This window comes from Punica granatum, unplaced genomic scaffold, assembly GCF_007655135.1.
Source record: "Punica granatum isolate Tunisia-2019 unplaced genomic scaffold, ASM765513v2 Contig00325, whole genome shotgun sequence".
NCBI lineage: Eukaryota > Viridiplantae > Streptophyta > Magnoliopsida > Myrtales > Lythraceae > Punica > Punica granatum.
In genome coordinates this window covers 55,488-68,492 of record NW_022204284.1, presented here as the reverse complement: position 1 = coordinate 68,492, position 13,005 = coordinate 55,488, and the positions used below count along the sequence as shown (strand labels likewise).

Here is a 13,005-nt window from a genome sequence, read left to right as displayed (position 1 = left end):
ATATCTCTAAAAAGCTTTTTAACGTATTTTCATGTAAGAGTGAAATACATAGTTCTCTTGAGCTTTTGGATGGATCCATGTGCCAGTAGCCCTCTTGTGATGGGCATCATAATACACACCGACTTCTTTAGGCACCGGTAGAGGGTCCTCAGAGATTTCCTACACATAATTATAAAATGATGTGATATATCATTCATTGATTAAATTTAGTATAAAAGATTTTGAATTCATCATCAATCTTACCATTTCATACATACGCGGACAATATGATTTTGAACCCGATGTATAATTCACCTCAAGCTTCGACCTATTGGCAACATTTGCCTTGCTAGCACGCTACATTAAAAAATACATTTACTTGCATAAAGGGCATCCATATGGTAAACAAAGGGGCAGAAAAAAAAAGAAGACAAACTAGATAAAAAAAATACTTTAAATTCATCACTCTCGAAATGCTTACACAATGGAATCCAATCTGCCTCCTCCACATCAATAGGAGGATTTCGACGTGCTTCCTCAATGGTCAAAAACTTTCTATAGTGCTTGCGGCAATTATGCTTGAATTGCCTATAACGATCTGCCATTGTTGCATCTACCACTTCTCTTACATGTGGCTCAGACAGATAAATTTGAAATTCACTCTACAGAGCCAAAGTAAAAAGTACAATAAGAAAATAAATATGCTTGTTTTACCACATTTCAGCGTCAAATTTGCAGCTAAAGTCATCATAGATACATGCAATACATAATATATCTTAAAATTAAATTAGAATATTCATAGTTTCTCTTACCTGTAGACGAGCAAACAGTGGCTCTTTCATCTCATTTTTCATTCTCTTCCAATAATATACTCGAAGGGGAACTAGTAATTGGGTGATTATGCCTAACTCCATCTTAAATATTTTCTCAGCTGGGCCTACGGGTTTGTAGTTATCTTCAGAAATGATAACTCCATCATTTTTGCTACCCTCCTCAGTCGTTTCGTGACCTGAAAACCCCTAGCTAAACCATGACCTCTCTTTTTGGTAGAAATAGTAGTACGTATGAATAATATAAGAAAGTTAACGTATACAAGATGAACAAGTAGTTAGAATATGAAACAAGGGTAAATGCGAAAAAGAATAAACCTTCAACTAATATTTCCAATCTCTAACAACAACTCTCATGGAACAAAATGAGTATATAATCAATAGATAGAATCTTCAATAAATCTCTAATTTTGCCATCTAAGCATAGAAGCTCTGCCTAAATTAATTGAGAAACAAAACCTTCAGCCTGACTAATCGGCTACTCAATTTCACAGTGCCTAATTAAATATTTCATTACATAATTCAACAAATTGACTTATCAAAAAGAAGCACCAGTCCTTAAACTGACAGAAATTTAAAAAATTCGAGCAAACAACAAGCCAAATAATACAATTGCCCATCGCTATACACAGAGAAAATCAAAGTGAAGTAACCGACAATATCCAGTATAGAGACAGGTTTTAGTAGATTGACTCTAAACCACAAAGGCAAAAACTTATAGAAATTTCATGCAAGAATAAGAGAGCATCGATCGGTGTAGAGAAAGAGAATGAGATACCTTGGTGTAATCTGCCCAAGTTCTCTTGTGATTAGATGGAGAGCTACGAACCCACAATTACAGTTCGCAGGGAATGATTTACACTGACTTTTTCGCCAAATTTGCATTCCCATTCTGGCGCGCCCTTCTTCCCGCTAACTGATGCTAGTAGGCAGCAAATCTTGCGAATTTTTCGGTGGATTGCTTTCAGAATTTGAGAAGGAACAAGGGAGAAAAGGATTTGGAAGAGATAAGCTAGAGATTTGGAAGAGGAAGAGAGAAATAGCGAGAGATTTGGAACGGCAGAGAAGATGAGAGAGAGATGTGCAAAATTAGGGAAAATAAGATAACTGATCGTTTTTTTATTTTGGTGAGAAGAGATTTGATGCTTTTTTTTTGGGCCTATAAATTACTCTTAGATAAAACTATATAATCCTACTTTGAAAAAGTCATTTAATAAATACTAACTAATCAAAATGTAACTTGAACATATATATTTATAGATAGATATGGAAGTTAATGTTTACAAGTATTTTTAAATGGTTTTAGCTAATGTAACTCTAATAAGGGTTCAGTTGTTCTAATTAAAATGGTCATATTGCTGTTAATAACTATGTATGATATAAAAGTATAGATATCTATATGTTAGAGTAAAATTTTAATGCTAATATATAGTTATGTTAGAATGATTTGATCCATTGGCCATTGCTTAGCTTGCCCTGTCATGCATAACTCCGATATCAATCATCCTAATACTATAGTTTGAGCTGGTAGATATCGAAAAACATGATACTTTAAGTATCATTTGTAGGAACTAGCTAATTGTAACTTCATGACGAACTAATATCATATTACGCCGACACGAAAAAATCTATAGAATAGACGAGTTACATTTATAAGGGTTGTCCATTTACTTTATGTTTGCTAGATATGACAAAGTTATCGCTTAGATAAGGAGTGTAACTGAAACGAGATACTCATGAGCTACTTGCGATGAAGATCTTTCTTTGAGTCAAGATCTTTTTTTGAAAAATTGAAAAATTAATGCATTGAGATCGTATTATTTGAAAAAAAATTTAAAACTAAAGTTTATATTTTGCAGATAACAAATATGAAAAATTTAAAAATTATGAAATTATTCTATAGATGATCACATTTTACCAGAAAGTACTTATTTATAATAAAAATGATGAATTCGTGAATATTATAAATTATTTAAAAATTTAAAAATCAAGGATGTTTCGTAAGTAAATAATAATTCTTTTGATAAAATCATTCATCATGAGAAATTATACTATATATTGTGAAAAATAATTTGTAGCTATTAGTTGAAAAATGAGATTATGGAGACATAATACAATTGTCACGATATAACATGTCACTAGTGATGCATATCTTTGTCACTGTATATTCTGATATGATTTTTTGTGATAAATTTTTCGCAATGAAATAATTTTGTCACAATATTACAATTACGAATCATAACGAATTGTCAGCCAAAGCAACCGTGACAAACTATTGTGATAAAATCACATTTTGTCACCTTAAGTGTATTATTTATGACAAAATGAGCTGACGAATTATTTTTTGTCGCGATTTAACAATTATTGTGACAAACTTATCTTTTATCACTATATAATTGTTTCTTTTGACAAACATTTCTTTGTGGCAAGAGATTTTGTCATAATAAATGAAATTTCTTGTAGTGATAGATGCAGAGCAAATTTTCTGCTAGACATAGATAGATAAATATATTGAATTATCACAATACATAAAGAATGATGAAAACGGGTTTGAATGACAGAATTTGATAAATGGACTTATAAGCTAAGCAATTGTAAATTGTGTGCAAAAAATTGATTATTGTCTCATATGCTAATATATTTTATATGAAGTCCATGAACCGAGTTAAGAAATTTATGACTTTTATAAAAATGACCTCATAAAATATCGTGATACATATAAATTAACATATATATTATAATATAACTATTGTAAGAAACTTTTTAGGTCCGCAGCATTACTCGGAATGTTTGCCAGTTAATATAAGTCAAAGTCACTTGTTAATTAAAAAAAGTAAGAAAACATGGATTAAGAGTGATATTTAAGTTCCTTTTCTTCACTTATAAAAAAAAGTTCCTTTTTTTCATTATTTAATTCTTTGAACTTCCTAGAAAGTAGGAAGATAATAAAACAATTGTGCTTATAGTAAGGTTAAACTTTAAAAAATGAATGGGTAATTACAGGATGAAAAATTCTTTTAAATAATAGTATAAAATAAAATAATCAGTACATATATCAAAAAGCCGTGTACTGCACAATACATGATATGAGTACAAAACGACGGAAAAAATTAGGGTTAAAAACAAGAAAACAAAAAAAGCAAGAAAGAAGCCCAACCCGTTTTTCAGTTTTTCAGGTAAAGTGGAAGCCCAACCCAACGCGCAGGGGGGCGAAGGGAAACGAACACCTGCGTTCACTGTCCATGTCTTGCTGCTATTGCCATTGCGTTCATTAGGGCTGATAATATTTCACACGACACGATAACAGGATACGGAGTTAAACGGATTTGAGTTGCACATTTTTTATAATCGGTTTAAACGGGTCCAACCCGTTTAAATACGGTTAGTAAGCGTGTCTTACCGGGTTAAACCCATGTAATCCGATTATACACGATTAAACATGTTTATTTAGACATGTTTAATCGTGTTACTATAATCATGTAACCTATTAACCCGTTTATGTATTTGAATTTATCAAAATATCATTATGTAATCCTAACTTTCTAAGTCCCTAACCTAATTTCCTTTCATTTCTTTCACCCTGTCTAAACGGGTTCGTATAATCGAAGTCATAACCAGTACACGACACGATTATTAAATGGATCAGGTTTTGGAAACCCATACACGACACGTTTATATCCGTGTCAACCCATTTAGACACGTTTAAACCCGTTTATCGAAACGTGTCATAATAGGTACACGTATACACGAAACGATTATAAACGTTATCCAGACATGTTAACACAACTTGTTTATCCGATCAACTCAGTTACCTGAATACATTAACACGACATGTTTATCCGATTAACTCATTTACCCAAACACTTTAACACGACATGTTTACACGTTAACACAGAGATTGAGATGGAGGGGAGGGGGATGTGGACGGGGAAGAGACGGGAGCCGCATCCGAGGGAGGCAGCGACGGCGAGGATGAGATCGAGCCATGAGGTGCATTGGCTGGAGCGGGAGCCAGCAAAGCGGTGGGCTTCGAAGGGGAGATAGTGGGAGTGGAGTCGGCGACGAGCTTGGGAGTAGGGGAGGGCAAGATCTGAGGCGGATCTGCGGACAATATGAAGTACACGGAGATGAGAGCAAAGAAGCAGAACTTCGCCATTGATGGATGAGAACAAGGAAATCCAACACCGCACAACCGCACTTCCACTTCTACTTTTACTTCTCTACTACCCTCCATCAAATCTCATCTACGATTTGATTTGTAAAAACACGACACGATACGAATTGTCACCCCTAGCGTTGATGCCCAAAATCTTTTTATGTTTTAGTTTATTTATATTTACGGTTAATAAAAAAAACATAAACTTTTTACATTTTAATAATTTTAGTACGTAATTAATCTAAAAATGCACAAACTTTCGATTTGATAATAATTCTAGCACAACGTCAAATTTTCCATTAATTTGGACAGAATCGAGGTCATAGAGGACGCTGATGACCCCAATTCGGGGTGGTGGCCAGAATTGAGGCCTGCATCCTCTGGAATCGTGAGAACTCTCAAACTAGAGATTCTTCCGATTCCGAAAATGGAGACACGAGTCCGGTCATCACCCTATGATTGGAGTCGTTGGCAATTTGTGTGGCCTCAATTTCATTTAAATTAACGAAAAATTTGACATCGTACTATAATCATTATCAAATAGAAAATTTATGTATTTTTAAATTTAAAAAAATGCATGCTAAAATGTTAAAATGTGAAATGTCGGTATTTTTATTATTATTGACCCTGATATGTTTGAATCTCTGCTGATAAAGTACTTTCTACGACGAGGAACAATGGAAATCACAAGACCCAGCAGTCGACACCTGCCATTCCCTAGATCCCAGTAGCCCCCCAGCTCCTTCCCATGCGGCGGTCGCTCCCTAGATCCGGCGGCCTTGGACTGGCCGCCATTTCCTATGTCGCGGTGGACTACCTCCGGCACCTGTCCCCAACATGGCACGCCCGCCTGCAGCCTGCTCTGTGGTCCGTGCTCGCCCTCACCGCAGTCGCCCGGGTGCCCTTCTACAAGCACTGGTCGGCTGAGTTCAGGTCCGCCATACCCTTTGTCGCCTCCATGGTGTTCATGCTCTTGGCTCTGCTCTACGAAGCTGTGTCCGTGCGCTCCGTCACCGCCGTTCTTGGCCTCGATTGGCACCGGTCAGTATCTACCAGCTTCACCCCCATTTGCCCACTTTATATAATTTTCTTACCCTGTGGCAAGATCTTTGCTATTTTGGCCGTACAGTTAAGATTCTTTGGTGAATTTAATGAACCATATGATTGAAGTTGATCCCATCAGATCGTTATCCAATTGGACGTTTCATTAATTGGAAACACAAGATCTTTAGTTACTCTATTTACTGCTACTTGATAATAGATATAATTGTTGTGCACCACTTTCTTAAATGTGGGTTCAATTGTCTTGTTTTTTCCTTTTTTGGGTCGGAAATGGCTTAGTTCCTTTCCTTGTATGTCATCTAAGAACCTATCGATTTGCATTTGTGGCATTGTTAATAGGTCTTTGGAAATCTGGTAGAAGATAGCATTACTTCAAGTTGTTTCCTTTACTCTTACTTTCCCGAGGGTCGATTTTGTGGATGCCGGTGATTCTAGCTCTGCATGTATACTTCGTCGGTTACTAAAAAACCCCGTAAATCACCCACATTGTCCTGGACGACCATCGGTGGAGATATATCTGGGTACTAATTTCTTTAAAGATGATTAGGACCTATGATATAGCTTTTGAATTGTCTTGGTTAGCTTAAATTTGCATGAATAATGATGTTTTCGCTATAAAGTCGTTTCATAATCAGTTGTGCTCCATCCTCTGAAATTTCTGAACAGGGAGGCAGCTCCTCTTCCTGACCCCGGGCAGTGGCTGCTTTTGGACCTGAATGAGAAGCTACCTCAACCACTCGTTGATCTGCTGAGAGCCCGAATCATTGGGCTTCACCATTACCTGATGCTCTTCATGATGCTAGCTTTCTCGGTGCTATTTGACTCAGTGACAGCCCCTGGCCTTGGGCTCGGTGCGAGGTACATGTTCACCATGGCAATAGGCCGCCTTCTTCGCGCCATAACTTTTTCTTCCACGATCCTGCCGTCTGCTCGGCCCTGGTGTGCTGCTTCTCGCTTTAGTGTCCCCACGCACCCTCACCCTTGGGTGCAAAAATATTATGTCCCTTACACCGATTCTGACTCCATTCGTCAAGTGCTAAATCTCGACATGGCCTACGGTATGTACTCTGTTATCTGCCATTTTCTACATTTGGTCTCACTTAACTCCCCTGTAACTTGGAGATAAGATTTCTATCGTAGCTGTTATGTGAAAGGTTTCAATAGGAATTATAAATTTATAACGGAAATGCACATTATGCAGACAAAGCTCTCTATAAGACATACAGAATAAGGAAAGGACCATCTGTTTTCTGTTTTGAATACTTGACCTGAAGCAACATTTCTTCGCTATGAAATCTGTCACGTGAAATTATGTGTTTCCTGCTTTAAAGAAAGAAATTTAAGAAGCATGTTTATTCCATTTTCCTTTGGGGGTAGACGGACCTAATGTTTGCGCATTTTCTTTCATGATTTTGCCAGCTGATACTGGAGAATATCTTGGAGAACACCAACCAGACTGGGGCGTGATGAGCTTCCTAATAGATTTCCTGCGACCAACTGCTTCTGATGATTCTTCATGGTTCAGTCTGTTGAAGAAAGCTGGAGGAGGCTGCAATGACCTCATGTACAGTGGCCACATGCTTGTAGCTGTTCTGACAGCTATGGCTTGGACAGTAAGTTCCAGATGTTGCTCCTGATTTCTGTAGTTGTAGGATGCTAAATTCGAGTGGCTGACGCCTGATTGGCTTCTACTGAAAAATCTGCAAGTTCAATGAAACTAATCTTTATTGTATTTTGGGGTTGCAGGAGGCGTACAGCGGCTTCAGCTCAGTCCTCATATGGCTGCTCGTGGCACATAGCGCACAAAGAGAAGTAAGGGAGCACCACCACTACAGCGTGGATTGTGTCGTGGCCATCTACGTGGGCATCCTCCTGTGGAAAATGACAGGATTCCTTTGGCCACCCAAGGACAAGGAGAGAGCAAAGAGGCTCTCAAGGCTTGAGAAAATCCAGAGCAGACTTGTACAGGCAGCAAAAGACTCGGACATGGCCCAGGTCCGGGAGCTCCTTGAGGGAGTCGAGCTGCGGACTCAGGAGGGGCCAAAGAAACGCCCAATCTGGGTCGTGTGGATTTTTCCCTGCGTGACCATTTTTGCAGCTTTAGTCATCGTCTTGCTTGCCTTCACGCTGACAAGCGATGGCTGATAATTTTTTTGTTATTCCCCATTTTCCGGGAATCTCTTGTCCACTGCCACGGCTTAGTGTTTTCTTTTTTTTTTTTCCTTTACTTCTGGATAAAAGGGGTTGGGGGACTATCCACGTAGCAATCCCCATAGGGCTTGAACCCTGTCAAGGAACGTCCAATTTGAGCCATAGCCACACTAGGACCTGAGGGTCTGGGCTCGTCCCCGCATAGATTATTAGGTTAGGAATGGGATGTGGTTTGTAACCTTTTGTAACATATTATTGTTTAAGTACGCAAACAGTTTCAGTGTTACATTTCTTCCTTGTAATGAATTGCTCGTACCAAAACATAGTTCTTCCTGAAAGTTTGGTCTATCGCTCTTGGCTGTAAACACGAGTTGTATTGGAATTTTCAGCATTTTTTTCCCCCTGATGCCATGCACTGTTAGGCAAACTGCTAACGTCTGATACTATGATTGATAAGTCGATATAATTTGGATCGGTCATTTTACTTATAAGAGACGTTAGAGGAATCCAGGGCCAGTTCGCTTTAGGGATCGGAAAAAGAAATAGAAACAGATGGAACGGGACGAAACTGAAAATGAAAAGACAAATTTATTTTTTGTTTGGTTTGATAAGGTACCATAATGCCGTTCCATCCAATTATGTTTAGTTCATTTCCTACCGAATCGAAATGCCCCGTTGGAAATGTTGAGTTCAAACATAAATTAGCTTGCATAATTTTATTATGATTAGCTCAAGTGTAGGCAAGTTCAACTTAACTCGATATGGAAATGTTATGCTCGAACTCAAGCTTGAGCTTTGGCCGAGCTCCGAAATCCCAGCTCAAGTCGAGTATCGAGCTCGAGTAACTCATTAGTAGCTCATCTCTTTGGCTCCTCGAACTTGACCCCTAAGTCTGATCTGTTGCGTAACAAGTTCAATTCAAAATTTGCAATTGGAGGGCAAAAGCAAGCAAGTGTGATCCACACGCCCATTGTCCGTGACGTGGATTCTTCCATCAGCCCCGGGGTGGGGCTGCTGCTGCTGATGGAGATGGACTCTTCCGGTCTTCGCACTGTCCGGTCCACGTGTCGGTCAACCGCTCGCCTCAACGACCAAGACCATCTCCGGCCGTCTGATATTACATCTAGAACATCGCCTCCAGCCGCCCGATGCCAAGACCATTGACCAGAGAATCGATCGGACGGCTGACAGTTCACTATCCTGAACCGTAACCGAACTTTCCCTGCTTGAAAGTCTTCCTCCCGTCGTCCAATCGCATAGATCCCGACGATTGACGGACGATACATACACCGACACATACATACAGCCCCCCGCAGATATTTTCCGCTCCGTCGATTTATCCGAACTCGTGCCGTGTGATTGTCTCGTCTTCCCGTTCCCGTGCGCGAGCTTCAGCTGCTTCCGTCGTCGTTCGTCCCCTTCAATGGCGATTTCACTCACTGCCGCCGCGGTTCCTTGCGTAAAGTCCGAGCAGTGTATCAGCTCGTCGGCTTCCGCGAAGCTGTCTGCGCTATCGTCGCTTCAGCTCCGGTTCCCTGCGAATTCCGGGAAGATTGGAATCTCAACTCCGCGAATTGCCGTCTCCTCCCGGGCTCGGAATGCTACCGTCGTGGTAACCCCCCTTTCCCTCTCAGCATTACTCGGAAATAGCTTGCTGGTTAAGGATTACAAGTCGAACCCATCGTTCCAGACACAGCTGTGACCTTCGATTGTCGGGAAATGTTCATTTTCCCCTGTCATGGCATGGAACGTTCGGAGTTGAGAGGGAAAGTGTTTTTTTTTTTTTTAAGCCCATTTTTCAGCGTGTGAATCTTTAGTTTAGCTGGAATTGTTCTGCTGGAGTTGTGGCTGATTCCTTGCTTTAGTTTATGTCATTGTAGATAGATTGACTGATTCATTGTCTAAACCTTTCATTGTGTGTGCTTCATTCTGTGTTGGTCGATCATAGTGTAGGATACTCGGTACGAGGAAGCTTAGGTGGGTCTACCGAGAGGTCAAAGAAAGCTCCCCAGAAAGGGGAGAGAAAGAAATGGAGGTCAAAGTTTAGAGAGACGATGAGTCAGTTGGCAAACCAGACTGGAGTTAAATACTGGGCTGTTCGATGCTGACGTATTCAGGTCATAGAATGATGATAGTTCGATAGGAATAACGGCTACTTTGGGAAGTGGAGAAGAGTATCTAGAGAAAATCATGCCGATCATTTGTTTGGGAGGATCGATATGTGTTATTAGATTAACACGAAGAAGGGGTTAAAACAGATGAAAGTTGGACTAGGGAGAAATTGGGAGTCAACATGGAAGAGTTTGCGTGAGCTATGGGCTCCTAATTTTATCAACAGAGAGCAAGAATTTTAGTAATTACTTCATTTTCTGAGGAAGGATCTGGTGAATGAAGCAGTAAGCCTAACCGTCATTGGTTTCGTAGTTTACGGTTCCATGATGGTGTGTCTCATAAGATTATCTAAGATATACTGGTGTATTACAAGATTGAAACAAACTGATGTATCTCGGACCACATGGGTAGAAAAACTGCACATAAGTTGGATTGAATCTTGTCCATATGCCATGCTTCCTTCCTTGCAGCGTCTTATTCAATCTTGGTCCTCTCTTATTCATTTTCACCTTCGAATATGTCTCTGATCCTCCTGATGCTTTACCTGACAATTTTTTTTTCTTTTGTTGGATAAGTGATGGTTTACCTGACAATTACCATGACCTACTTGAATCATATTGGTATGAACTCAAATGATTCTCGTATTCTTGGAAGTTGGAATCTTTATGAAGACGCTCAAAGTGTTTTGAGATTTTTGCATGTTGAGAACTCTTTGTAAGGTAAAGAAAGTTTGTAATGATGAGAATATCTACTGTACTTCTGCATGCGTTGGAATTAGCCGCGTGGAAATAGGATTTCCGTGTCAGATAGTGTGAACTCTGTCCTGCAGTGGGCCACTTAACTCCTCTTAACCATTTTCTCAAGGACCAAAATGGGACAAAATAGGGAAAGATATTTCCCATTTTGAGTTAGTTGAATTGTGGACTGACTGATATGATTGCTTTTAGTAGTTAGTTCAAATTTGGTTTCTTGATTTTTGTAGGCCCAAGCAAAGAAACAAACATATTCCTCCCTGGACGATTTGCTGGCCCAGGCGGACAAGCCAGTGCTAGTTGACTTTTATGCCACATGGTAACATTCTCGTCTTAATACTCAAATCCCATGTCACTTTATAATCCAAGAAGACATAAGTTTTGGTGCAACAGAATCACTCTATTTGATAACAGCGATTTATCGCTTGATATAATCACCGATTTCACCATATGGTTGTAGCTTGGGTGCAATTTAGTTTGATCCTTTTAGGAAATGGCTGTCTAGGGAATTTCTCTACAAACAATTGTCTTCTTAATATAAAACTCAATGGTAACTGAACTAGCAATTTTGTGAGCAGGTGTGGTCCTTGTCAGTTCATGGTTCCTATCCTCAATGAAGTCAGTATCGCACTCAAAGACAAGATCCGAGTGGTGAAGATTGACACTGAGAAGTACCCGAGCATCGCCAGTCAATATGCAATAGAAGCCTTGCCTACGTTCATCTTGTTCAAGGATGGGAAACCCTTTGATCGCTTTGTAAGTCACCGCATGACCTTAGAGAATACCTCTTGCATTAAGCTGATGAAACTTCTGAACTTAATCTAACCCACCCTTGGGTTATTCATTCGAGAACTTTAATACTAAATTCAAGCGTTTTGATTGGTCATCCTCAGGAGGGGGCTTTGACAGCAAATCAATTGATTCAGCGGGTTGAAGAGTCGCTCAAAGTTAAACAATAGTCCTCGTAAAACTTTGGATTTGAATCATGTTGTCCTCCCATCAACCTTGATGAGGGAATTCATCCTAAGAACGTATTGGTTAACATTTTTCACTCTCTCTCGACTTCAGTTCGGGTGTGATTAGGCGAATTGGATTAGCAGTAATGCAATATAAGTTTCAAGACGTTGTCATCTTCAGCAAGGTGAATCTGCTTCTCGTTTTCCTACATATATATATATATAATGTATATTTTATCCGTTGCTTGACATAAAGGTGAAGAACTCTTCTTTGCTTCTAAAACAGAGCATTATCAGATCGGCTCATCTTTGTTGATTTCATCCGAAAGGAATCAGAATGAATCTTTGAATACCCTAAGGCGTTATGTGTCAAGCCAATTTGAGGGCAATTATCTTAATCAAAAATTTTATTTCATAATCATCGTTGTTGATATGGCTTTAGTGAAACGGTAGCGAGGGCACTAGATGAGTACAATTTTCTATGTTAAATGTGGCGATTGGTATTGGATTTTATCAGTGATATATTTGTGTGCACTCGTTTCTCGCTTGTCTCATAGCGAAGGACAATGCAGCAGTTCCTTTGGTGATTCAATCTCGAAGTTTTGGACAACCACTAGTCTCTCATCAATACTACGGTTATGGCTAGAGCTGCCCAGATTTGATCCTGTAAGTAACCTTTCGTATTTCATTTCAAGGGAGAGCCGAATAGTTAAATAGAGACCGCATTTCAGGATTAGACGGGGAGCATAAAAGAGAGAGAGAATAGAAAATAAAATAGTAAAAAGAAAAAAGGAGAAAAGAAACTGTGACGTATTTCGTTTGGACATAAAATCAATCCCTGTAATTACTTTCCCGGATTAAGATTTTACAGTCATAATTGATTGGGGTGGCAATTCGTGTCGTGTCGTGTTTATACGTGTCGTGTCTAAACGGGTTCGTGTCATCGAAATCATAACCCGTACACAACACGATTATTAAACGGGTCAGGTTTTTGAAACCCATACACG

At 39.3% G+C, this 13,005-nt stretch overlaps 2 protein-coding genes across 2 annotated transcripts; both read left to right on the top strand.

The window, feature by feature from the left end:
• Positions 1–5,616: 5,616 nt before the first annotated feature.
• On the top strand, positions 5,617–8,543 carry LOC116190140. Its single transcript, XM_031519799.1, has 4 exons — positions 5,617–6,006; positions 6,694–7,085; positions 7,447–7,640; positions 7,774–8,543. The coding sequence occupies exons 1-4, from the start codon at positions 5,714–5,716 to the stop codon at positions 8,170–8,172; spliced, it is 1,278 nt and encodes a 425-aa protein (XP_031375659.1). The 5' UTR covers positions 5,617–5,713; the 3' UTR covers positions 8,173–8,543.
• Positions 8,544–9,413: 870 nt separating this feature from the next.
• On the top strand, positions 9,414–12,350 carry LOC116190143 (thioredoxin Y1, chloroplastic-like). Its single transcript, XM_031519803.1, has 4 exons — positions 9,414–9,790; positions 11,273–11,361; positions 11,621–11,798; positions 11,936–12,350. Exons 1-4 carry the CDS (start codon positions 9,602–9,604, stop codon positions 11,999–12,001), a joined length of 522 nt encoding a protein of 173 aa, XP_031375663.1. The 5' UTR covers positions 9,414–9,601; the 3' UTR covers positions 12,002–12,350.
• Positions 12,351–13,005: the final 655 nt, after the last annotated feature.